The sequence below is a fragment of the Mesoplodon mirus genome, assembly GCF_964341445.2.
Source record: "Mesoplodon mirus genome assembly, chromosome: 16".
NCBI classification, from domain to species: domain Eukaryota; kingdom Metazoa; phylum Chordata; class Mammalia; order Artiodactyla; family Ziphiidae; genus Mesoplodon; species Mesoplodon mirus.
The window spans coordinates 14,387,896-14,413,366 of record NC_138992.1 but is presented as its reverse complement, the minus strand read 5'-3'; the positions used below and the strand labels follow the sequence as shown (position 1 = coordinate 14,413,366).

At 39.8% G+C, this 25,471-nt stretch overlaps 1 protein-coding gene across 1 annotated transcript in view; it reads right to left on the bottom strand.

Annotated features, from left to right (window-relative positions):
• WASHC5 (WASH complex subunit 5) overlaps positions 1-25,471 on the bottom strand; it is a 52,009-nt gene that overhangs the window by 20,048 nt on the left and 6,490 nt on the right. Inside the window, exons 6-17 of the mRNA XM_082601831.1 lie at positions 23,616-23,808; positions 21,160-21,312; positions 19,384-19,497; positions 17,768-17,939; positions 13,227-13,354; positions 11,988-12,117; positions 8,033-8,145; positions 6,352-6,518; positions 6,199-6,274; positions 4,745-4,855; positions 3,646-3,786; positions 2,517-2,597 (exon numbers count right to left, since the gene is read on the bottom strand). Coding sequence (XP_082457957.1) covers positions 2,517-2,597; positions 3,646-3,786; positions 4,745-4,855; positions 6,199-6,274; positions 6,352-6,518; positions 8,033-8,145; positions 11,988-12,117; positions 13,227-13,354; positions 17,768-17,939; positions 19,384-19,497; positions 21,160-21,312; positions 23,616-23,808 — 1,579 coding nt within the window. The remainder of the gene's footprint in view (positions 1-2,516; positions 2,598-3,645; positions 3,787-4,744; positions 4,856-6,198; positions 6,275-6,351; positions 6,519-8,032; positions 8,146-11,987; positions 12,118-13,226; positions 13,355-17,767; positions 17,940-19,383; positions 19,498-21,159; positions 21,313-23,615; positions 23,809-25,471) is intronic.

Sequence of the window (25,471 nt, the reverse complement as noted above, 5' to 3'; positions counted from 1 at the left end):
TTTATTTTTGGATAATAAAACTAAACAGAGAGACTGGGATTAGGTCAAGGCCCATGAGGAGGATCCTGTGGTAGGAGCTGGCTGAATTGTATCTCTGGGCTTGAGTGGTGGTGAGAATGAGCGGTCTTTACCTTATAATAACTGATCAAGCTACATAATCGTTTCTGTAGCTTTCAGCATCTGTGCTCTATTTTACAAGAGAAAGGTAAATTATAAATAAACATAGTCAAAGAGAACAAAATCAAAGAAGTAACATGAAGTTTCCAAAGAAATATTCCTTATAAAAACAGACTTAGTGGAAAAGAGTTAAATGTTTTATGAATCTCATGGTCTTAAATGGCTCTACCCAATTCTTCCTAGACTTCCACCAATCTGTGGAGTGCTCCCAGGGAAGGGAAAGACCCCTTCACACAGCCCCTTCCTCGCAGTCTGTCCACATCCCCTGTGGTTAGCAACAGTTCATAGTTTTCATATGGATCCTCCAGACCTTCCTCTATTCATTTATATATGTATTTGTCCTTAAATATATTTAATTAAAAAAACTATATGGGATCATAATACATACATATACATACACACACTGTTCTGCAATTGCTTTTTTCACTTTACGTTTTGGAAATCTCCTAGTGGCAAGTTACTTTTGAATGGCAGCAAAGCAATCCACAGTATGAATGCACCATGATATATTTAGCCATTCTCTTACTCATAAAATGTCTAGGTTAGTTCTATTTTTTGGGCTACATCTAACAATGAACATTATATGTATATCCCTGTGTATATCTCACTTGTTTTAAGTCATATTAACTAAAGTGAATTTAAACTCTTTGTAAGGGTTTGAAATAGATCCTCAACATTCAAAGGTTAAAGATTAGTGAAAGCCACAGGATCCCACAAAAAGCCCTGAGTTGTTAAACTGGCAGAGTCAGTCTACTAAGTTTGAATGAGGTCAAGATGATATTCCCTCTGCTTTTATTATCTGAAAGATTCTGGCAAAAGACTTACATTTTTCTTAAGCAATCCTTTCTTTGATAATTATTGCTAATTACTAGGTTTTATTACATCCTACCGGTCACTTTGCATTTAAGACTAACCTGGTCCTAGGATTTATCATCATTTAAGGATGAGTTAGGAGTGATAACCTGTGTGTGTACTCTCTGAATACCAACTGAATTAAACTGGCACCAGGCCCAAAGCATGTTTAATAGAATCTATTAATATTCCAGGACTACAATGGTATTTCTTTAACACATTTCCAGAACCCACATGGTAAAGTTCTGTTTCTGTTTAGGTTCATTTCCTATATTTTCTTGGATTTCATTAACACAGATGTTGTATCGATGAAAATTTTTTTAAAAATCGGAAATGTTAAGATTTTGCTGATATCAGACAAATGGAAAAATAAATAAAAGCACCATGAACTGTGAGTGGGTCACATCACATCGCTAGTCAGTTTAGGATTACAAATTAAAACAGCAGTGAGATACCACCATAGATCCCTTTGGAGAACAAAAACTAGAAAGTAGATAATGGCAAGTATTGGCAAAAATGGGGGAAGATACACAGGAAACAAGTCATGTGAGGAGGCACTCTGGCATTACTGAGACAAAGTAAGTATAAATGTGCCCTAAGACTCAGTGACCCACTCCTGGGCAAGCAGATTTCAGAGCAATTCTTACACAGGTCTGTGCTAGAAACATGTTCATAGATGCTCATCTTGACATTGTTTATGACAACAGGAAGCACAGGTGTGAAAATGAGTGGCATAGGTGTCTGTGCCCTGGGGAACAGTTAAGTAAAATGTGGAATTCTCTGCAGCAGTAAGAAGTAGCCAACTACCTGATCCACATCAACATAAATTAACTTCAAATCAGTAACTAGTGAGAAAAGTTGGAAAAAGAATGAGACTTAAAGAAGAATATGATTTAGATAAATCAAAACCATGTGCGTACATAAAATAACACCACTTGCTAAAAAGAAGGATACTTGCATATTTATGGAAAGAAACCAAACATATAGAGCGGATGCTATGGGGCATGGGAATGGGCGTGGGCATCCAGGAGAAGAGAAGGAAAAAAATAAGAGAGGAGCTTGCATGCATCAATGATGGCAATGGCCTGTGGTCAGAGGGGTACAATGATCTCAGCTCTCTGCACCTGGGGTGCAGTATAAAAATTCTAAAAAGAAAGAAAGGTTGCAGGCAGGGAGGGGAGAAACAGGGACTGAGCGAGCTACTTTGCCTAAGGCAATTGAACTATTTTGTTTTCTTTGTTATTACAAAAATTCAATAAAACAGATTTTTATTAGAGTTAAGGAACTCCTGGGTGTTATGAAAAATAAGGATTATAATGCTGTCTCTTCCTCTGTCAATAAATGAGTAAAGTGAAGATGTGAAAGCTGCATGTGAAAGAGCAAGAGGCATAAGATGGTAACACTACCCCACAGGATAAATTCTGCAACAATCCAAAGGACGAAGACTCTTACTACGGGGCCACAAAGGCCAGCATTAAGACCATTACCTTGATGATGCCGACCAAAGTTGTTTTCATCATTAAGATGCCTTCAGTAAAAATGGAAATAGCATGAGTAAGCTTGGCAACCTTTAACAAAGAAAAAGAGGTTAATGAAGTACTTCTCATAAACGACCCATCACTTCTATGGGAAGCTAAAATAACTAACAGTTCTGGAATGGGCAAAGACAAGAGAAGAAGCGTGCAGCTTTAGGACACCTGTGTATACACGTCCTGGTCAGAAATGAGGTTTTGTGGTGTTGACCTCTGTTAGACATACTGGGTGACTGAGTCAGAAGATGTTAAATCGTTCTTTACCCTTTGACCAATCATTTCTCCTTCTTTGGGCCTCAGCATTTCATGCATAAGAGGAAAGCAGGACTCAGTGATATGGATGATCCCTTCCAAAAAGAAAAGGCTCAAGGAGATTCTGAGAAGGTAATCTCCTTCTACTGCCATCCATATTCTTTTCAAACAACACCAGGAGACATTGGTAAGGTTGACTGAGGCTATACTTTTGAGTTAGAATCAATGCAGAAATTCTGAGCTTGACAATCTCAAATCCTCATGTAACTTCTGGAGTTGTGTCAGAGGATATGAAATTGATGCTTGTTATCGCATTTTCAAATTTCACTTGATTTTATTTTTCACATCTTTAAGTTCAGGGAAAAAGAAAAGCAGAGGTGTTTTGGGAAGAACAATTTCTGAGGCTGCTTAACTGTGGAGTGGCCTTAAAAGCCTGGCTGCAAGAAGTGGTTCATGGAATATGGATTATTTTGAACCACTGGTTTTGTGTACAAAGCAGGAACTTGAATGGGAAAAGTCTAGGCAACGTAGCCCAAAGAGAAAAAAGGTTGATGTGCTGAGACTGTTCAAAAGAAAAGTAACCAGCTGAGCTCTACCCCCTCGGAGAACATTCTGGCAGGCGAGGCCACGAATGACACCAGGACAAGTTAACGAATGAACGTATAATTGCACTAAAATGGCAAAACCTGGTTACTGTTGAGAGTGTGGAAAAATATCAATAAATCAGAATTGAGCCGGTGGTCCTGGGGATATGGCAGGTGACACAGACCTGTGCTATTTCATGGTTTTGGGGTTTAAAAATCAAAAGGCAGAAGTCAAAGGGACACACCACCTCATATCGTGGGCCAAGCTGAGCATAGTCCCTCAGCTTGTCTTTGTCCAGCCGGGTCGGCACTTCAATGATATCGTGGGTCTGAAGCTTTATGATCTTTAGAAGGGAAGTAAACATGCTTTCCGGAATGATCTGCAAAACCTTTAATGAAAGGGAAAAGAGGAAAAAACACATGAGCCTCTATTTTATTTCTTAGCTGGTAAATGGTATGATGACAGTAAGTACAGTGCCCGTGTGTACGAACAGCCCTTCGTCTGCAGGAAGGGATGCTAAGGGCCTCACAAGAGCTATTTTAACAACTGCTCTCAGGCACAGGCCTACTTTCCTTCAAACATTAATTGCTCACAGGATATAGAGCTAATTCTCATAGAAATGATGCAAAAGATGTATCATTTCCACATTACAAGTTTCTAAAAGGCTGAGGTTCAGAGATGTTAAGTAACATGGCTGTAAAGCCCTCAGCTAGTATGTGACACAGGAAAATTTTGAATCCAGGCCTGTCTGGCTCTATGCTACACCATAAGTTGTTGAAACAAGGACCAAAATGCTCCTGAAAACTTTGATTAAGTTCCAACTAGAATGTGCTGGATCTAGATCTGGCTCCTTTACCAACCATGACTTTGAAGAAGTCACCAAGGTCTCTGTTTCTCAATCTCTACACCTATAAAATGGGGGCTAATACCATCAGCATTTAAAAAATAGGTATGAAAGTTCTTTGAAAGTAAAAACACAGCTGCACACCCACAGTACCGGTAAGAATAAGTTTATTTTCAGGTATTGCAAATTTATGGGATTAAATTAAGAATAAGGGAAAGGTATATAACACTACTATGTATAAAATAGATAAATAACAAGGACTTGCTGCAAGGAACTATATTCAATGTCTTGAAATAACCCATATATATGTAAAACTGAAGCGCTTTCCTGTACACCTGAGGCTAACACAACATTGTGAATTAACTATACTTCAATTAAAAAAAAAAAGGATAAGGGAAAGGAACACAGGTGTACTTTTTTCAGGGTCCCAAGCACATCGTTTGTATTTAAAACAACAGTTAGTTTGCCATTAAAATAAACATCACCTTGATGCATTTCTTACCTTTCTCACATAGGACACCAATTCGCCAGAATAATATTGAGATACACTGAGAAGGTCGGGGCTATTTGCTTGATTAATACGGAGAAGGGGCAGGTCAAGGGCAGAGGCAAGCTGGAAGGAAAATAAGATGTATCTGTTTCTCTGTTTCAAAAAGTCCTAGAAATCTCTTTTTCCAGAAATAGTATAACATACAACAAAACTTTGCCCAAAAGAGAGCAACAACTACTGAACTTCATCAGTGTCATTCACAGTTTCTGACAAGATACAATTTTTTAAAATGACAGTCGTCTGCTACAGCAGGGGTTCTCAAATTGTGGTCCCTGGACCAGAAGCAACAGCGTCACCTGAAACCTTGTGAGAGATGCTGATTCTCTGCCCCACGCAGATTTACTTAATCAGAAACTCCGGGGCTGGGGCCCAGCAATCTGGGCTGTGACAAGCCTTCCAGGTGATTCTCCTGCATGCTCAAATTTGAGCCACTGTGCTACAGAAGGCAGCTACTCCTCTATGGAAATCAGACATTCTGATTGATGGACTACCATACTGAGTCTAATCTAAGGAGCCATGGCTTGTAAGAAGTGCCATTATTTTATGCGCTGCTCAAAAAAAGAAAAAACATGCTGACAACTAAACTATGATATGCCATCAATTATACAACACATCCCAATTACAGAGATGTTAAAATATGAAAGTGCACCTCAGAATTGATATATATGGTAATTCCATCAGAAGACATTGAGTAAATTACTTGTTCATTTATCACGAAATGAAATTACCTTGAGAGAAGGGCCAATCTATGCCCGTGTGGTTTAACATTATTCCCTAACCTTTAGAGGAGATCCTAGATTGTAGCAGAGGCTCAACAAGAATTTTTTTTAATGAATAAAAGGATTTTATTCATGTCTAGGGAATAAAGGACCCATAGGACACACGTTTTTAGTATCCTGTAAACCTTTTAAAAAATCTATTTCTTCATTTAAAAACAATTTTCTCTTAAGACACTCCAACTTCTACTATTAATTCAAACTTTATTTCTGGCATCTTTTTTTTTTTTTTTTTTTTTTTTTTTTTTTTTTTTGCTGTACGCGGGCCTCTCACTGCTGTGGCCTCTCCCGCTGCGGAGCACAGGCTCCGGACACACAGGCTCCGCGGCCATGGCTCGCGGGCCCAGCCGCTCCGCGGCATGTGGGATCCTCCGGGACCGGGGCACGAACCCGTGTCCCCTGCATCGGCAGGCGGACTCTCAACCACTGCGCCACCAGGGAAGCCCTCTGGCATCTTTTGCAACTATGCTCTCATGAAAAACTTGCTAACAATTTTCAGTCTATAAAAATACTTAAATTAACCAACTTCCTAAAAGGGTGAAATCTTGAACTGAATTAATGAATGAGGTAATAATGAAGGCCAACTCTTCCCTAGTAACTGAGAATGCAATCTTACTGTTATCTGCTTACCTTTAGGAATGTAGCTCTGAGTTTAGTGACCATGGATGGGTTTACTCTTATGCTCTCTTGCATGATAGACGTGAAACTGTAAAAAGAGATAAATGGTAAGAAAACGTTCATAACGGCCTTCATTGAGGACAAATGCCAGGCTGTCCACATTACCTGTCAATTAACTGCCAAGCAAAAGAAAGGTCCCCAACGATCTGCATTGTGATCAGGACCTCCTCTTTAATGTTAATGGTTCGGATCATTTGGTGGAGAAACTTGCGCGTATCAGCAAGAAATTGACACACTTGCAGATTTGATTCCAACTGGTGAAATTCTTGAACCTGAGTTACATAAACACACTGGATTTTAAAATTCTGAATGGCCTGTATAGTGTTCACTTTTCCTTGAAAACACTTCCAATAAAGCACACTACTTACTAAGAATGTCTTGGCAAAATTTTAATTTCAAATTATAATTTCAGAAATGTATAAGCCAAGTCAGAAAACAATGCATAATTTCTGAGATTAGAAAATGTTCCACTATTTCTTATCCTGTACATATATGACGTAATAAGCGAATACTCCCATTTTCCATTTCAGTATCAATAAACATGTATTGAAAAATCCTTCTAATTCTGAAGATTTGCAGGATTGTTAAAAAACAAAATAAGTCACATCACAACCAAGGTGCTGGCACTTGCACATTTTAAGTTCTTTTGATGGGCTCTTTAAAACAAAATAATGATTCCACAGCGTTTTGACATTTTAAGTACATAATTCAAGGGGCCTGGGCTATATGCCAAAAGAAATAATGCAAAAGAGAAAAAGTATCAGAGATTTACAAAGTTGCTTATAGTGGTACTATAGACTAGAAAATCCAAAAGCCACCAAAATAGAAATAGCACAAGTGAGCAATTGTTCTGGAATAGCTAGGGAAACTGGCATGCTAACAATGGAGCATTATACTGTGTTGCTATAATAGTGGCCATCCTAAAATCCTTGCAAAAATAAGAAAGAGCCTATAAGAAAGTCTTGCAAGTGAAAAAAGTCTTAATGTACACTTTTATCAATTGGAAAGGGTTCCAGATGATGATGGATGATGTTTCATATAATATATATGTTTATTGTTCTGATGCTTTTGTTTATTTTCCTGGTTAAACATACAATTAAATTTTAAGAGTGCAGAGGTATAGGAATTCCCTGGTGGTCTAGCGGTTAGGGTTTGGTGCTTTTACTGCCGTGGTCTGGGTTCAATCCCAGGTTGGGGAACTGAGATCCCGCAAGCCACGTGGTGTGGTCAAAATTTAAAAAAAATTAAAAAAAGGATATTATTAAAAAAAAAGGAGTGTGGAGGTATAATTCCTTTTTTTTGTACAATTATTTTTAAGTAGATAAAAGAAATCTTTTTTTCAGAAAAAATACATCACTTTAAAGCATATGATCATTATACAACTATTCTCATTTTTGTGTATCCATCCCTTTCCAGGTTTTCTCCCCAAGGCACACACTTTTTACAAACTTGAAAGTAGCGCATACAATGCAATTTTGTTTTTGCTTTTACCTCCTTACCACAGTTTTCCCAATGTTTCTATACTGTCTTCATAATTTTTTTCCAAGACTACATGTTCCTGCAAATTGAAGTATCGTAATTTTTACTACCATTCTCTTTATTATTGTCATTTAATTATTTTCGCAATTTTAGGGCACTGTATATATTACAGTGAACACATTAATTTATATTGCTTTTGCTTCTGATAAAATATTCTCTTAACTATATTTACAGGAGCAGACTGCTGGGTAGGTCAAAAAGTATGATTCATGATCCGAGAACTGTCATTTAAAAAGACTTTCCTTACCTCTTCCAAAGCCTGTATTAGTTGCACAGTCTTTCTGCCCGCAGCAGTAGAATCATCATAATTTAAAGACAATATTTGCTTTGAGATCTCTCTGAACCAAGCTTGAAGATTTTCTATTAATACAGAAACAAGAAAAGACTACTGAAATCCCAGAATTCCTGCAGTGGTGGCTTTTAATTTAAGTAAGTAATCCTTTACAAATCTAGCTCTTAGTCACAGAGCTTTTACTATGTACCTAACATTGGTCTTAGGAATTTTCCAAACAATAACAACAAAAATGCCTCGGGCATGTGACCTAGTAGAAGAGATGAAACTTTCTATATAAATAGCTTAGTTTATAACACCTGGCAGAAAAGGGTTAAAGGCCCAAGTTTTGGGTGGGCCAAAAAGTGCCTTTGGTTTTTTAAGTAAAAATAAAAGACACATTTTTCATTTTCACCAAGAACTTTATTGAACGTAATCACACTTTTGTTCCACTACTTTCTGCCAATTTTCAGGCACCTTCATAATTCCATCTTCCCAGAACTTTTTATGTTTTTGAGCAAAGAACTGTCCCAGGTACCTTTTACAGTCTTCCAGGGAACTGAAATTTTTTCCATTAAGAGAATTTTGTAAAGACTGAAATAAAGGGAAATCCAAAGGTGCAATGCCAGGTGAATAAGGTGGATGAATCAGAACTTCCCAGCCAAGCTGTAACAGTTTTTGCCTGGTCATCAAAGAAACATATGGTCTTGAGTTATCTGATGGAAGATTATGCGCTTTCTGTTGACTAATTCTGGATGCTTTTTGTCGAGTGCCACTTTCAGTTAGTCTAATTGGGAGCAGTACTTGTTGGCATTAATCATTTGGCTTTCCAGAATGAGCTCATAATAGAAGACTCCCTTCCAATCCCACCATATACACAACATCACCTTCTTTGGATGAAGACCGGCCTTTGATGTGGTTGGTGGTGGTTAATTTCGCTTGCCCCACGATCTCTTCCGTTCCACATTATTATACAGTATCCACTTTTCATTGCCCATCACAATTTGTTTTAAAAACAGAACGTTTTCATTACATTTCAGTAGAGAATTGTATGTGGAAATACGGTCAAGAAGGTTTTTTTTGCTTCACTTATGTGGAACCCAAACATCAAAGCGATTCGCATAACCAAGCTGGTGCAAATGACTTTCAACTTTTTTTTTAATTGATTTATTTTATTTATTTTTGGCTGCCTTGAGTCTTTGTTGCTGTGCGTGGGCTTTCTCTAGTTGCAGTGAGCGGGGGCTACTCTTCGTCGTGGTGCACGGGCTTCTCTTGTTGCGGAGCATGGGCTTCAGTAGTTGTGGCACACGGGCTCAGCAGTTGTGGCTAGCGGGCTCTAGAGTGCAGGCTCAGCAGTTGTGGCACACGGGCTTAGTTGCTCCGCGGCATGTGGGATCTTCCCGGACCAGGGATCGAACCCATTTCCCCTGCGTTGGCAGGTGGATTCTTAACCACTGCGCCACCAGGGAAGCCCAGACTTTCAACTCTTGATTTGGATGTTTTGAGTATGTCGGCTATCTCCCACGTGGTAAAACGCTGATTGTTCTCAATTATTATTTCAATTTGATTGCTATTGAATTCAACTGGTCTACCTGACTGCGGAGCATCATCCAGAGAGAAATCTCTAGCATGAAACTTCGCAAACCACTTTTGACATGTTCGATCAGTCACAGTACCTTCTCCATAACTGCACAAATCTTTTTGTGCATTTCAGTTGCGTTTTATACCCTTCTTGAAACATAATATGCCAAAAATGTTGCTTTTTTCCTTCCACCTTCAATATTAAAATGGCTATTCAAAAATTCACCAATTTTTATAAGTCTTTTTTTTAATGCACGCTGATGTGACAGGTGTCACATACAATCTAACAAAATTGTTTCGAATGAAGTTAAAGACAACTAAGTGCTACTAGAGCCACCTTACGGAAAAAACTGAACAAACCTTTTGGCCCACCCAATAAATGTTGTAAACTGATGTGTGCAAAGACAGTAGTGCAGGTGGGGAGGAGTCAGGAAGGAACTGAAGGACGTGACACAGAGTTAAGAGGATGGGTAGAGGTCTGGACAGGCAGAGGGAGGGAGAGGGAAAATCTGTCCCTAGATGAAGAGACAGACATGAGCAGAGGCTCTGGGGCAAAATGACAATGGCACGTCTTGGAGGGCAAAGAGGGATCAACACGCAGGAGAGTGAAGTGTGAGTGGTGAGTTGTGGGGAGTCTGAATGGATTAGGTGGCGCCATTTGCGCTCACAAACCAGCCAGGCATTTCTCAAGGCAGAGATGGGGAAGGCCGTTAACATGCTCTGAGGACCCTCAGTGAATCAGGCCAAGTTTTAAGCTTAGTCTCATTTAATTTTCGCAAAAATCTATGGAGTAGGAATTAAAAGTCATTTCTCAGATGAGGAAGCTGATGCCCAGAGATATTAAGAACCCTCTGCTTCATCACACAGTTACTAAATGGAAGAGCCAGGATGTGCAAACCGTCAAAGGCTTCGCTCTTTTCATCTCACCAAGTTGATTCTGTAAAGGTTTTTTGTTTTATCGATGGAATGATTTCACTTTAATAAATGCACTTAAGGGCTTATAATCTAAGTTTAAGAATTGACATAAAGAACTGGCTATAATTTTAAAGATTTTTTTGTAGGACCAAGGGACAGCTACGGAGTAGCTGAAAGAACATAGGAGGTAATGAGTGAGATACAGGCTCTGGACCTTTGTTACCCTCGGCAAGTGATTATAAAATAATAAAGATGTTTATCTCACAGGGTTGTAAGGATCAAATGAGAAATATCTGTGAAAGTACTACCTAACTGAAATATGCTCTAGAGCCAAAAAAGTATAAGATATTGTTCTGAATAACCTTTGAAAGATTGCTGGTATTTATAAGAACTTAAAAGGGACTAGAATACAGATTAATGTGCCTGATTAGACAACTAGTCTGGTTAGATTGGTCCTGGTGGTTCTTTGTTTCTTAGATACAATATGCTGACCTGCAAAACATGTTGCCAATTTATATCACACTATTAAAAACTGCTCTAGTTTTTCCAATAGGAATATTAATGTAATTTGGACATATTTTTTTGACCAGCAACAAATAAATCAAATACAATAGTCATAAGCTTGTATTGATTAACAATAGTGAAGCTTTTTAAAATAAAAACCTATATTATTCATCAATTCTACTGTATAGTTAACTTTATCGGAAATAAATTTGACAGTTAAAACAAATATTAAGCATCAAAAAAATAGTTTAATTTGTCACCTTAAAATTCAGAATGGTCTTTCGGGGCAATTTGAAAGGATCCTATCTATAGGACAGGATCCTTCAAAAATTTGAAGTGATACCACAATTTTCCTATAGATAAAATTTCCTAAAAGAAGCAAGATTAAAATTGTTAAAGTAAAACTTGAGCTATGTTGTTTCAAAACAGTCTGCAGGTCCCCTCTTGTGCACTAGATGGCAGATGCGTCGGTGAAGAAGAACCAAATAGGACTGAACACAAGATTCTTAGATATCATTTATGTTAGCAGTCATTAATATTCTTGGGTGAAGTATCCTTCTGAGAAGATCATGAAAGTTATGCCCCCATCCCCACGCACATAAAATTACACACTAATGGCACACCAGTTTTGCATACTGTGGTGGTGGGGGGAGGATATGACTCTATAAAATACTATTGTATTTATGAACCGGAGTACAAGAACCCATGATTTAGCCCAACCTCTTACTTCAAAGATAAGAAACCTGAAGTCCAGAGAGAATATGAGATTGCCCAAGGGAGCACAAGGGTGGAGCAGCCAAAACTAAACTTCTGATCTTCATTAGCAACATCCCAGCATACAATGAGGACACGGTAATGACTTTTTACTCTGCTGGTTTCTAATAATGTGTATACTTTTCAATTATACCAATAATTCCTCTTCAGCAATTACCATTTTTCTCCACTCTGGTTAGGGGTTTCACTCCTGAAAAGACATCAGCAAGCTCCGTCATCCGCTCTGAGCCCTCCTTCTTGTAATGTTCCCATTTGGCCTGCTTTTCTGAAAGCATTTGCTTGAACATCTGTTGAAGAGACAGAAGAGATTTACTGATTTAAGAGAAAATCCAGCTTAGGCAGTTTACTAAGAAAGCCTGAGCAAAACCCAATTTATTATTAAAATAGGTGCCTAACATCAGTCTGATGCCGCCTCTTAAGCATTACTACTTTATACAAATTGGGGGGCAAAAGCTAGACCATCTCTAAGACAGTGGCTCTCAGACCAACTGAGGCAAGGCGAGTGTTGGTTCTGAATTGGCATTAATGTCTGGGGCTAGTTCCTGAGGCCATCTGATCCAAACCCCCAAAGTTACTTTTACAGAACCTGGACATTCCCAGGCGTCTGTGATTTTTATTATGTCCATAGAGGCTTTTTTAGGAGTAAGACCAAGCCCAGAATTTCCTTGACTGAACTCAAATCCTCAAGGTCCTTAGGTCAACTTTGTTAAAATGCAAACTACCCCCCTACTTAGGCTCTTTCCATAGGTTCTCATGGCTTTTAAGATGAAGACTAACACCCTGCAAGGCCCAGCGCAGGCTGCCCACCTGTCAACCTCACTTCCTACCACCTTTCTCTTGCATTCTCTCCCCTGCAGCCAACTGGTCTTTCAGATCCTTGAACTGGCCAGGCTCTTCCCTACCCAAGAGGACTTAGACATATTCTGTCCTCTCGCTGGAATGTTCTCCATCATGCTTCCCCATCTTTGTCTTAGCTAACTCTGACAGGTTCCTTCCTCAGCTCCCTTCTGCAACTCTTGCTTCTCTTCTCAGGGAGGTCATCAAAGCTAGGACAGGATCCTTTATTTTAGGTACCCAGAGAACTATGTTCCTCTCCTAGAGAGCGTATACCTGTTTTTATTCATTTTCATTTGTGTAATTCTCTGATTACTGTCCGCATGCCTCATTAGACTGTAACTTCCACCATCTGGTGCATTTTTTCCTATCATTGTATCCCTAATGACAGTAGGCACTAAACGCTTGTTGTTTAATCCTGTCCTTTTCCTATAAGAATGATCTCAGACAGCTAGAATCTGTAGCCTGAATCAGAGACAAAGCTACAAAATCCTAATCTTTAAAAAAATTTTTAAGCATAAAAAAACTAAGACTTTGGTGATTATTCATTCAATATTTTTACCTCTTTGAGTATAAACTCAAATTGTGCAGTATCCAACAGCAATTGAAAGAGGATCTTGGGATTGTACCTAGAGTCTGTTAGAATCTGGTCCTTGATCTGACGAAGGCGTTTGTTGTTTGGGTCACAGGCTAGACATGGGAGAAAAGAGTTTCCAATTTATTAAATGTGTAGAAAATATCTATAATAAATAAGAATTCTTAAATATTTTCAGTTCCCTTTTAAGCATTTAAAAAGTAATAAGCAAAATGTATATCAATAATAGGTAGTAAAATAAATTATTTTACACCTATGCTATGGAGTATGCACAATTGAACTGTTAAATATGACACTGAATCTGACATGGAATGTCATCATGATGTATTGTTGAATGAAAAAAGCAAACTGAGAACAGTGTTGCCAAATTTTTTAAGCGTTGTGTGGGTGGTTTATTATCAATTGTCCAATATGTTGGGTCAAGCCTTTTGGCACCATTTCCTAAGTGCATGGCCTCCTTGTGTCCTGTTTGAAGCTGCTTTTGTTTTAAGCATTGATCTCTGCCATTCAACTATGGACAGGTGTGCAGAAAAGATTTAAACACAGCAGACCCAAGACTGCCGTCTTCAAAAAGGCTTGCTTGCAAGGCCGGCTCTTGGCTGGCATTAGGGAATTTGGATTTTGGAAGAGTTCCCACCATTTTGAGAACTGGTAAGAGTGGCCCACCATGCTTTAACTCTTTGTACAATGTGGTTTATTATGAACACCTGCTTTCCTCTGGGAGTTTGGAATTTTGTTACCTGCCAGGTAGAGGCTGCCTTGATGAGCCCCCAATAAAATCCTGGGCACTGAGTTTCTAATGAGCTTCCCTGGTTGACAACATTTCACACATACTGCCACAACTCATTGCTAGAGGAACTAAATGCATCCTGTGTGACTCCATCAGGAGAGAACTCTTAAAAGCTTGTGCCTGGTTTCCTCTAGACTTCACCTCAGGCACCTTTTCCCTCTGCTGATTTTGCTTTCTATCTTTTTCTTATTACAAATCATAGCCATAAATACTACTTATGCTGAGTCTAGTAAAGCATTGAACCTGGGTGGTCTTGGGGACCACTGATAATCAGGGAAGCAGGGTTACCCACACAAAGATGTGGCACCTCCAAACAGGAAGAACCAGACCTGAGACCGTTCTGCTGTTTGTAAAGGCATGACTGGCACCCAGAGCTTCCTGGATTATCCACCACCTAGACCCAAAGAGCTTATGGCTACTAGGCCAAGTTCACAAAATTAGGCAGTGATGACCCAGGGATAAGACACCAGATGTCTTGATTCCCTGGTCAGCCTCTCAGCTGCCAAGCTAAATCATTTCAACTAAAATAAACATTATGTGAAAAAAGTATATAGGATAAAAAATGCTGATATTTGCTGAAATTGGTTTATGGGGTCAATTATTATGTAAGAAAGAAAAAGAAAATATATAAGGTGAAATGTTTACAAGTAAAAGCTACTTAGATTGCAAATAAAGTCAAGATAAAAACTTTAAGACAATAAACACCGTCAGAAAGTTCACAGCTGATAAGGTACAAGGACCCTGATAGTTGCTCTGATATCACTCGTGCTCATTCCCGCTCTCCAAGCCCTCCCATCAGCGTCTTAGGAGGTCCGGCATGTACAGAGCGGCCACGCCTTCTGAGCACACCTCAGCGGTGTTTTAGGTGCTTCAGTCACGGTGAAGCCTGAGCAAGGCTATTGTACATATTGATTTCCAAGTTACTGCATCAGAAGGAGACTCCTGACAACCTGGAGGAGGGCTCAGTTTTCACAGGAAACTGCAGAGTTCTGATTTACCATGTATTCTCCAGAACTCCCTAGGAAGAAATATATTGGCACTGATGACATTGACCACACAGAGACAATTTTTCAGCTTCATGTTTGCCTAACTTAAAAAAAAACAGAAAAAAAAAAACCAAACTTGGAAGGAGTTCCACTTGTCTTTATATGAACTCTAATTCAACAAGAAATCTTCTGATACTAATTTGCTTTCACTTTTGCACAGGAGACATCACTGTGCATTAACAATTAGCTGCAGAGAGTTAACAGGAGGGAATATGAGAAATCTGTGCCTTCTTTTCTGCACGCCATGGCCAAAACACCATAAAAGCTAAATAAGCAGTTACTTTTCCCACATATGACTCACAACCAGATAGGCAAATCATTTGATTCTTGTAAATTCTGACCTTGTGCAATCAGGTCAGACAATTGCCAGCTCAGAAATGGAAACAGATGTGGCCAGAGAGAAAAGCAGAGAACCCTGGCAAGCCGAGGCTGTCCCTGGCAGGGGCACAAATCCAGGAGACCACTGGCTTCCAGAACGTAGGCACGGCTGTCAGGCACAGTTGTCCAGAAGACAAAGAGGAGGCTGAGTCACTAGAAACCCACAGTTGCCTTTATGACAGGATAAAGAGAGGGCTCGAGTTGTTTATATGCTTCAGAATGTAAGACTTTTGGTAAAGAAGATTACAAGCTGAGTCAATGTAGTAAAATCCTCAAATTAGGACTGGATTTCATGTTAAACATAAACTCGACTAATTAAAGACTAGTCCACTAGATGATGTGGCCCTGTATTCATGCTGAGAGTAAACTGTAAATTGGAGAGAGATCCAGGCCAAGACTCGAAATGATGAAAAAAACAAAACCAAACCAAACAAAACTGGAAAGCAGCATTTGTGGGAAAGATTTAAGAAGCTGGAAATTTCTGGTGTGAAGAGGGAAGGCTGAAGAGAAATTCCACGTTTTCAAAGAAATGAAGGATGAGGAAGTCCACCTGCTGTTCTCACTGCTGACCACTCACAGGATGCGGAGACAGGGGGTAGCTAGAGGAAGCGTCAAGGGCATCTAGCCTGGAGGGTTTGGGAGACGGGGCTACCGTGTTACCGAGGTAGGCTGCAGGATTATCTGGCGTGGACAGTTTTTCTTTGACAGACACAGTCTTACTTGAAAGAACAAGGAGGTGTTGAAAGTGGGACCAGGGTAGGTGCTCAAGAAAAGTTAGTTGAGTGAAAAACAAAAAGCAGAGGCTTGGCTTTCCAGAGCTGCTGAATGACACCACTCTTAGGGGAAGGAGTGTGCAGCTCTGGGTGAGGGAACTCTTTAGTAATTAGTATTGATCGAGCATTTACTAAGTATGACGACTGCGTCAGCTCCGAATAAGCTCAGCTATTAGTCCAACCTACTTAATTTTCTACTATTAAACCAGGGGTTTTAAACTCATGGGCTTAGGGAATTCCCTGGCGGTCCAGTGGTTAGGACTCTGCAATTTCACTGCCACAGGCCCGGGTTCAATCCCTGGTTGGGGAACTAAGATTCTGAAAGCCGTGTGGCAGAAAAGCTCCTGAGCCTGATGGCCAATAGGGTCTCAGAGAGGATCATGACCCAGAAAAGATTAAGACCCCATCTACCATAATTAAGCACCCGGGTCTAGCCAGCTCCTCAGCAAAGTGGAGCCATGTTTTTCTGTCCTGCCAAAGCCATACTTTTCTTCCATCATTTCCCCAGACTAGAATTTCTTCTGCTTTTTACTATAAAATCCTATCAAGGGCTGGTCAGCTCCTGTCTCCTCTGCGGAGCCTTGTTAGACCACCTCTGCCCTTCTACCCCAAGCAATGGTTCTCTTCTGCTCGGGGCTCCGGACTCAAATCCTACCAACTATTTTACACATCTGGCTGTTAGGTGCTGCCTTGGCGCTTGTATTAGTTTCCTAGTGCAGCTGTAACAAATTACCATAAACTCAGTGGCTTAAAAATGACACAGATTTATTCTCATAGTTCCAGAGGTGAGAAATCGGAAAGGGTTTCACTAGGCTAAAATCAAAGTAGCAGCAGGGCTGTGTTCTTTTTTGGAGGCTCCAGGGGAAAACAGTTTGTCTTTTCCAGCATCTAGAAGCTGCCTGTACTCCATTGCTTGTAGCCCTTTCCATCTTTAAAGCCAGCAATGGTCTACTGAGTCTTTTTCATGATGCCATCTGTCTAGTTCTAACTCTTCTGCTTCCAGAAGAGTCCAGTTTAAGGATATCCCAGTTTAAGGATACTTGTAATTATGCTGGGCCCGCTGGGATAATCTCCTTTCTTTAAGGTCAGCTAATTAGCAACATGAATTCCATCTGCAACCTGAATCCCCCCTTGCCATGTAATATAACATGCCCACAGGTTCCAGGGACTAGGCCATGGACATCTTTGGGAGGGTGGGGTGGGAAGCCATTATTCTGTCTACTACAGATCTGCAGCTATATTTTTTCATAAGCAGACATCCGATCTCCTCAGTCTGACCAGTGACAAGCTCCTCAAACTTGGGAGGTAAATTTCCTCATATTCCCAAGCACCTAACAGGACCTGACACAGGGGCTGTTCAGGTGGGCCACTGCTTTATCCAAATTGACACAAAAATGACTAACTTAGAAAAGCAGCTTGATTCTCATTGAAGGGCTAAACCACTTTGCATCAGGCAGCAGATCTGGGTTCGGACGCCTTTATATGGATGAATACAGATGGTCACACCTTCTCGTGCGTTACCTGAGTCTGCGGTATGAAGCATCAGCCATCGAATGGTGACATTGCAGTCTCTCAGGCAGTTCAGAAGCCTCGGGATGTTATCCAGAACCAGATCCTCCCTCAAACAACCTTCTTTCAGGAACTGCTGCGCTTGTGCGTGCGCCCTTTCGCTGACAGTAGCGTATCTGCTTGCCTGTGAAAAGAAAAAAAAAACTGAATTACATTTCAGAGAAAGAGAGAATCACTTACCTTGAAAGTGAATCACACTCAAAAGAATCCCTTGACAAACAATAACATTTCTATATGAGACAAATAGCACATGGACTGTACTTGATAAGGCTCAAAGGCAAGTGGCTTATTGGATATTTTTGAAAAGAGCACTGGACTTAGAATTGAGAGACTAACATCTAGAAATATTGGTGTGACTTTGGATTTAACTCTGAGTACTGGTCTCTTCAAACGTAAACTGGAGAACTGGAGTCGGTGGCTCCTGGTGTCGCTTCTATTCGTAACTTGGATGGAAAGAGACACAAAGGCAGAAGCTAAATTGACCGTTTCTTCCTCGACAAACAAGGCAGAGCAGAAATACTCAAAAGGTGAGTTTCTACATATAAAAGCTTAACAAAAGAAATACATCTCAGCGTATCAAAACTGACCAGCCTTTTTGGAAATTTGGTCATTCTGCTTTACCTAAAGCAAGAGTTAAATGGTAAACATCATTAACCTAGTCAGGTGAGTTTAAAACAACCACAAGATGTGGCACTGGAAGCCTCTGACAAACTTCTTGTAATGTCACGAACGGGAAGATGTGATTTTGGAAAGGAATTTTAGTCATGAAAAATTAATGCTCTGAGGTCAGTAAGTATGGGAGTGCCACTTTCTCTAATATATTTCTAGGGGATGTGCCAAAACTGAAATTATTTTGTGCATTATTTATGGAATTCAATTTGTTTGAATAAAACATGCTGAAGTTCCTTGAGTCAGTATTATTCTATGCACGTTTGGAAACTCAAAAACTCAGACAGATAGGCTAAGATAATCACTGTTTAGAAATATCAAGTATGCTCCCCAATAAAAAGATTTTATTTTGATTCTTCTGTTTACTCAGGTATTTTTCCTTTTGCCCTGGGTTCTCATCAGAGACAGAATAAAGCCATTTCAACTTTAAGGAGATGCCTGTCTTTAGTCTTGTTGCTTACTTCACACACCCGAAATGATGAGCTTAAATTACAGTGAAAGGGTATATTGTCCACATCCAGTTACCATCTTCAACACTCATCCTACTGATGAAAACATTAAAATTCTAGCTACTAGTGAAGGGAGCTCTGTCCATGAGGACACAGTCTTTAAGCAGGAGTAAATGAAGTCACCTGGGGCCAGATGTCACACTGGTTCATTTTAGGGTGTTGAATCTTCCTCAGGATCCAAGTCTCCAATTTATACAGCCCACATAAGTTAAAAATCTACAATTACCTCTCTTATTCCGATGTGCAAAATTCACCTTTCATTAATCATTGCACTAAAATGTCTATGTGGGCATTTTCCAAATCGCTTAGGAAATCTACTTAGCTCATTTCCTACGCCATTAAAGCTGGTGTGCAGTTGTTTGAGAATCCTCCCGATTAGCCAGAACCTACCTGCTCTCTGACGTTTGAAAGGTCCAGGGTATTGTTTAAAGCAGTTTTTGCAGCTTTGTAGGGTTCCCAAGCATCTGCTAGATTAACTGTGATCCCCATGTAAATACTAATTACCTGCAAGAGGAGACAATCGTTCAGTATTTGCTAAATATCTACTCGCTTCAAGGCAAGGGGCTGGGAAAATACAAAGTTATAGAAGACAACACCCACTCCTTCAAGTTTAAATGCCGTTCCAGTGAAAAAACAAGATTTTCCAAATATACGGGGAAGTGGTTTTCCTTATGAGCAGTTGGGAACAAGAGTGACTATTAAATCTTGCTATTCATGGGAAAATAACTAAAACAAGGTTTTCCTTTCAAACTGCTGTTTGTAAGATTCCTAGATGAACAAAAATGAAAGGGGAAAGAAAAGTAGACACTTTGACTGGAGTAGTGGTTTTCCCAAACATTTTCATCTCACCTTTATACTCTTAAAATCAAACTAAACTTGTCCCCCAAATCTCTGTGAGCAGAGTGGCATTGTGTTTCACATTTGTTTTTAAAATTACATGCAGTCCCTCTTTATCCCTATTAATATTCTGTTTTAAAACTCTTTGTGGTCTAATATTTTCTCACTAGCTTTTTATTGGTTGGCATTTGTCTGGAATATCTTTTATTTTATTTATTTATTTTTAAAAAATCCTTTATTTTCAGTGTGCCAGGGTGCTTTTTCAGGAATGTATCTTGTAAGTATCATGTAATTGGACTTTGACCTTCCTTAATACTAAAAGTGTTTCTGAGTATAGCATTATGGACAGAACCTCTTTGTTAAGCTTAGGCAAATGAAGCCAGACTCTCAGAACTTTCCTCTTGGCTACTCAACTCCCAGCACATGCATATGATTCGTTTGTGGATAGGAAGCATCATCTCCTAATTGTAGGCTGCTCTTCTCACCAGTAAAGCTCCTCATTCAGGGCCCTCATAATAGCTGGTAAGAAGTGAAATAAAATCTGCTCCCTGAGAATGTGATCCAATTCACTGTACTCTGTTAAAACCTCTATGTGCAAAGAAAACAGTTCATACATATTAAGTACAATGTCAATCTTAAACCTTTAATTTTTTTTTTTTTTTTTTTTTTTGCGGTACGCGGGCCTCTCACTGTGGTGGCCTCTCCCGTTGCGGAGCACAGGCTCCGGACGCGCAGGCTCAGCGGCACGTGGGATCTTTCCAGACCGGGGCACGAACCCGTGTCCCCTGCATCGGCAGGCGGACTCTCAACTACTGCGCCACCAGGGAAGCCCAAGAATTCATATTTTTAAGTGAAATAATGTTTAAAAAGTTACAAGCACATCCTTGCAGTAATGTAAACCTTGGCCCCATCAACGTTAGCTTATAGATAAAACTTACTATAAATGTGCAATTCCTATTCACAAAGTGACAAATTAGATAAATTCTGCTAGCTTAGATTCATAAAATAGAAAAAAATAAAGAAATGCTTATGTAACTTAGTTGAATCTCAGTAGCTAAAGCGAGATACATTTTAACACGAGGTTTTACCTTGAGGCTATCCATTTAAAGAAAAAAAAACCACAAATGGAAGCTTCAGGAAATTTTACTGACTGATTTATTCCTTCCTGATTTATAAAATTCTCGACAGGCTTAAAGTAATTTTACTTAAGTGAGTTTATGTTTCATTATTTCAACATTATGACCTTTGGATTACAGGCCAAAAGAATGGAAAAATCAGTTCTCCAGCAAGCTTATCATAGAGAAAAAAAAGACTAATAGCAATACTTGCCCAATTATCTGGAAAGTATTTATCCACTATCTCTCTCATTTTTGCTTGATGGGTATGAAGAATGGAAGGCTCAAAGTAGAGAATTACATACAACATGGCGGCCTGATTTGCCAGAGCTGTGCTCCGATGTTCTGGCAATGGATACGCTGAGACCTGCAAGACAGAGACCAGACCAGGAGAGGCAGATGTTAGCAACAGCTGAACTTACATGTGCCAAATAAATGACCTAGTTCTAGGACGCATCAGCCTCTCAAAAGTCCGTCTCCTTTGAGGATCCCGGGCACTGGAAACAATTCTCAGATTATGGCATTGGGAACCAGGACCTTCTTTCTTATCTCTAGCCACATGACATTCTCTTGACTCTCCTTGACTCTGCTGCAATTCTAACTCTTTTCCCTAAAAAAAGAAAAAAAATGTAACCCTGCATCTCCCACTAGTTGTCCACTTCTGAGTCTCTCCCACTAGTTGTCCACTTCTGAGTCTCTCCCATCACACACAAGCTCTTAGAACTGACGGATTCCACACTCACCGGTGCTCTCACTTCCTGTTTATCCTTCAACTCACTGACATTTGATCTCCACCATCACCTCCATGGAACTCCCCAAGGCCTCTCACAACCACACAGTCAGCTAGCTCAATGGACTCTTTTTAGCGCTCTCACTTAAATTCTCTGAGGAATGAAATTCTCTCCTCCTTTGGTTTCCCAGACACCACTCTCTCTTCTCAGTCTGCATGCTTTGTACTCTGCTTCTGTCTTTCATATGCTGCTGAGTCCCAGGGCTCCATTGCCTCATGTATTAGGAATCTCTGGCTCCACGTAGTACATAGTGCCTCGAGGACCACGAGCAGAAAGGGAGGAAATTATTACAAGGACAGACACAGCAAGGTCTCATGGAGCCCACAGGCAGGAATGTGGTCAGGTCTTGGGATGGGCCTGGAGCTTCGAACCAGAAAGCCTTCACTGTTTCTCCCCTGGATGTGTTTGCTCAACTTTTCTCTCTCTCCAGACTGTTCTCCATCACATGGCAGAATGAGGCTGCCCAAACTCCAAGTCTTGCATGTTGTGGGTAAACCCATGTCCAGAAATTGTTTCTCAGGCCCAATTCCAAATTACCTGGAGACAGGGAATCTGATCCATCTTGGGTCAAGTGACTGGCCCTGGTCCAATCAGCTAGGGACAGAGGAGGTGGAGGGCAGAGAGAGGGGTGGACACACAGCACAACCACAGCTCAACCCCTGTGTTACTAGAGGTCACGGGGCAAGGAGAAAATTGAAAACTGCCTTGAGACATGGACCAAATGGACCGCCTAAGAGGCAGGAGGGTTAACAGAAGGGTTAACGAGAGGCAGTGAAGAAACAGCGTGGGCTTTCAAGTCATACAGGCCTGCATTCAAATTATGGTTCTGCTGCCTACTTATGTGATGTTGTGAAAATTATGTAAACTCTCTAAACCTTATTTTTCTCAACAGCAACATGAGGATAGTGCTGTCTATTTTGAAAGATTATTGTGAAAAATAGAGAAAACAGTATTTGAAAAAAACCTCCTATGATTCTGGTTCATGTTGAATTCTCAATAAATGGCAACAAATATTATGGAGACCTGGTATCTGCAGGTAGCTCCTCATTTTGAGTTGTCTTAATAAAACCAAACAAAACAAATAACAACCAAAAACTCTTTATTTACACTTAACATGTTCATACAAAAAACTAGCAGGCTACCTAAGAACTGTAGAGAACAGGTGTGCTCTGTAATAAAGGATATCCAGTTAGCATAGGTCCAACTCTTTACTCTCTTCTAGTAAGAAAAAATATATATAATACATAAAATTATGTTTTCTTTAGGAAAATGAAGTCCAATGGTAACTTTCTCTGGTACCATTTTGAGTGAGTGAATGATACACACACTGGAGAGGAAAGTGAGCCTTTCCAACCCTGCTCATGCTGCCTCATTTGCCTGGGCTGCCCGGACATCCCCTTTGTCACCTGTTGCAATCTTGCTGCCCCTGTCACATGCTTCACAACACTCTGCGATTCCCCTAAGATAACACCCATCTGGCTTTACTGGAATTCTTTTGTCTGTCTTCTTTCTTCAGCTACAAGCTCATTGTAAGTACGGACCAGGGCCTGCCTTCTTCAGCAATGGATCCCCACCACCAAGCACACGGACAGCCACATACTGCACACTCAGCAATCATTTCTTAACTGAATGCCTAAAAGAATGCATCTTCTTTCCAAATATAGCTCAAATCTCATCTCCTCCTTGAAATCTCTAATTCTGCCCTAATTAATATCCCTCTTTCCTTAACAATTCCAAGGCACAACTCGGAAAGTTTTAAATAGTTTCTAGCTGCTTTTACTCTTTTGAGGAAGGAGAAAAGAAAGGAGCAATTGAGGAGGAAGGCAAAATCAGTCTTTTAAACTATTAGGATAGATGTCAAAATAGACTTAATCCCCACCTGGTTGTAAATATCATCAGATCTTAGCCGACCGATGACCATGCTGATGAAGGTCTCGTTGATAGGCACCCTCTGGAAGTAACTCTCAGGATAGTTGGGTGGTCTTTTGGCTCCTGGTTGGCTGGAATAACCTGTACTTCGAAGCAGCTTACAAATATCATCCATATTCGAATCAGCAGAAGATCGAGCAGCACTGAGCCATGTTCACAATGGGAAATAAAGGGCCAAAGAAACCGCATATATTAGAAATGCAAAGTCCAGCAAAGCAGAAGAATTTCAGTATAACTTGACTTTATATAATTTTAGATATGACTGTAGGCCAATTTATATCCCTAAAATTCATAATTATATTTTCAAAAAGCCTGTTGTAATATACCAAACTGATAAGATGGGTTCCTGCATGTATGTACAGTTTTATGTGACGGTCCATGATCCGTTTCCCCAAAATCCTTGGGGCTGGATTTGTTTCAGAATACAGCATTTTTCAAATATAAGAAAGTAATATGATACATATATCATGTATAATATAATACTCCAGCAGGGTCTTAGATGGCATTCCATGATCAAGATATATTAATATTTCTACATTAAAATTTATGAACATTCACACAAGTGAGATAAATGAAGACTGTCTATAGCCTCATGTCTGCTCCAGTCAGGTGCTGACTCCAAAAGATTTCAAGTTAGGTCAGGTTTGCTGCCAACGTCGTTACTCTGTATGCATGTTGTGCATGTGTGTATGTTCATATATTTTTGTCAGAGTTCTTTGGATTTCAAAATTGTGGATAAAGGATGTGAACCTTTACCAATTTTCATAAATTTAAACAATAATTTTTTTAAAAGCTATCATTTTCAAGTGGGATATACCAACTGGTTTTTCTTGGCAAGATGTACCTTCTACAGAGATTTAAGCAGAACATCTGTGATTTTTCTGGTGGCTTGAAGTAGTAATCCCCCAAAGAGACTCAATCTTAGACTTGAAGATGACCTCCTATCTGATGTAAGAATCTCCTTTACTACTGCTCTGACTTGTAATTGTTCAGTGTCTCTTCAGTAGCGGATCCTCACATTCTAATGAATTAGCCATTATACCCTAAGGGACAAAGCCGGATTGTCAAAGCTGTGCTTGATTAGCAGATTTTTTTCTTCTTCTTCACGTTGTTTATTGTTTTTGTTTTTCCACGTACTTTCAGAAATAGAGGCAAGACCATTCATAGCCCATTTTAAAAAACATGGATGGTGAAACAGCTCATGGTCAAACTGATGTGAATGAATTACACACGCTGGTGGATACTCTCCTCATATCCTGATAAAGCTAAAGGAACAGGCTAGCTGAGTAGCCTAATTTACTGCTGAGAAGGCAACAGTACCAAGTATGGCTGAAAATACAACATCCCCAAACAATCCCTCTCTGCTGAGGATCTGCCTTTTTGCCCTATTTATTTTGTCCTAATTTGTAAGTTTGAAAATGTTAATTCTAGCCTGCACATCTTTAGCCCAAGTTCCTGACTCCTGCTTATTGACTGTTTCTTCCCCGAATCTTGATTATTTCTGACATTGACCCTGTGTCCAGATTCTGACTCATGTATTTAACAAATTGAAAACTGTGCGTTAGGGATTGAAATCACAGCTGGTTAAGGTGGGTCCTGTTTTTAAGACCCTGCTTCTTGAAGTCATAGCTCTGTAAAGACACACATAACACACGGTTGGGATGTGTGTTACTGTTTGTTCTGTTTTTGGTTCTACATATACATGGGTAAGAATTCACTTTCAACCTGGCCCTGAATGATAACTTTTCAAAATGTATCAACCTGAAAATGATAACAGAAAACTCATTCATTTCCTTACATCTGCCA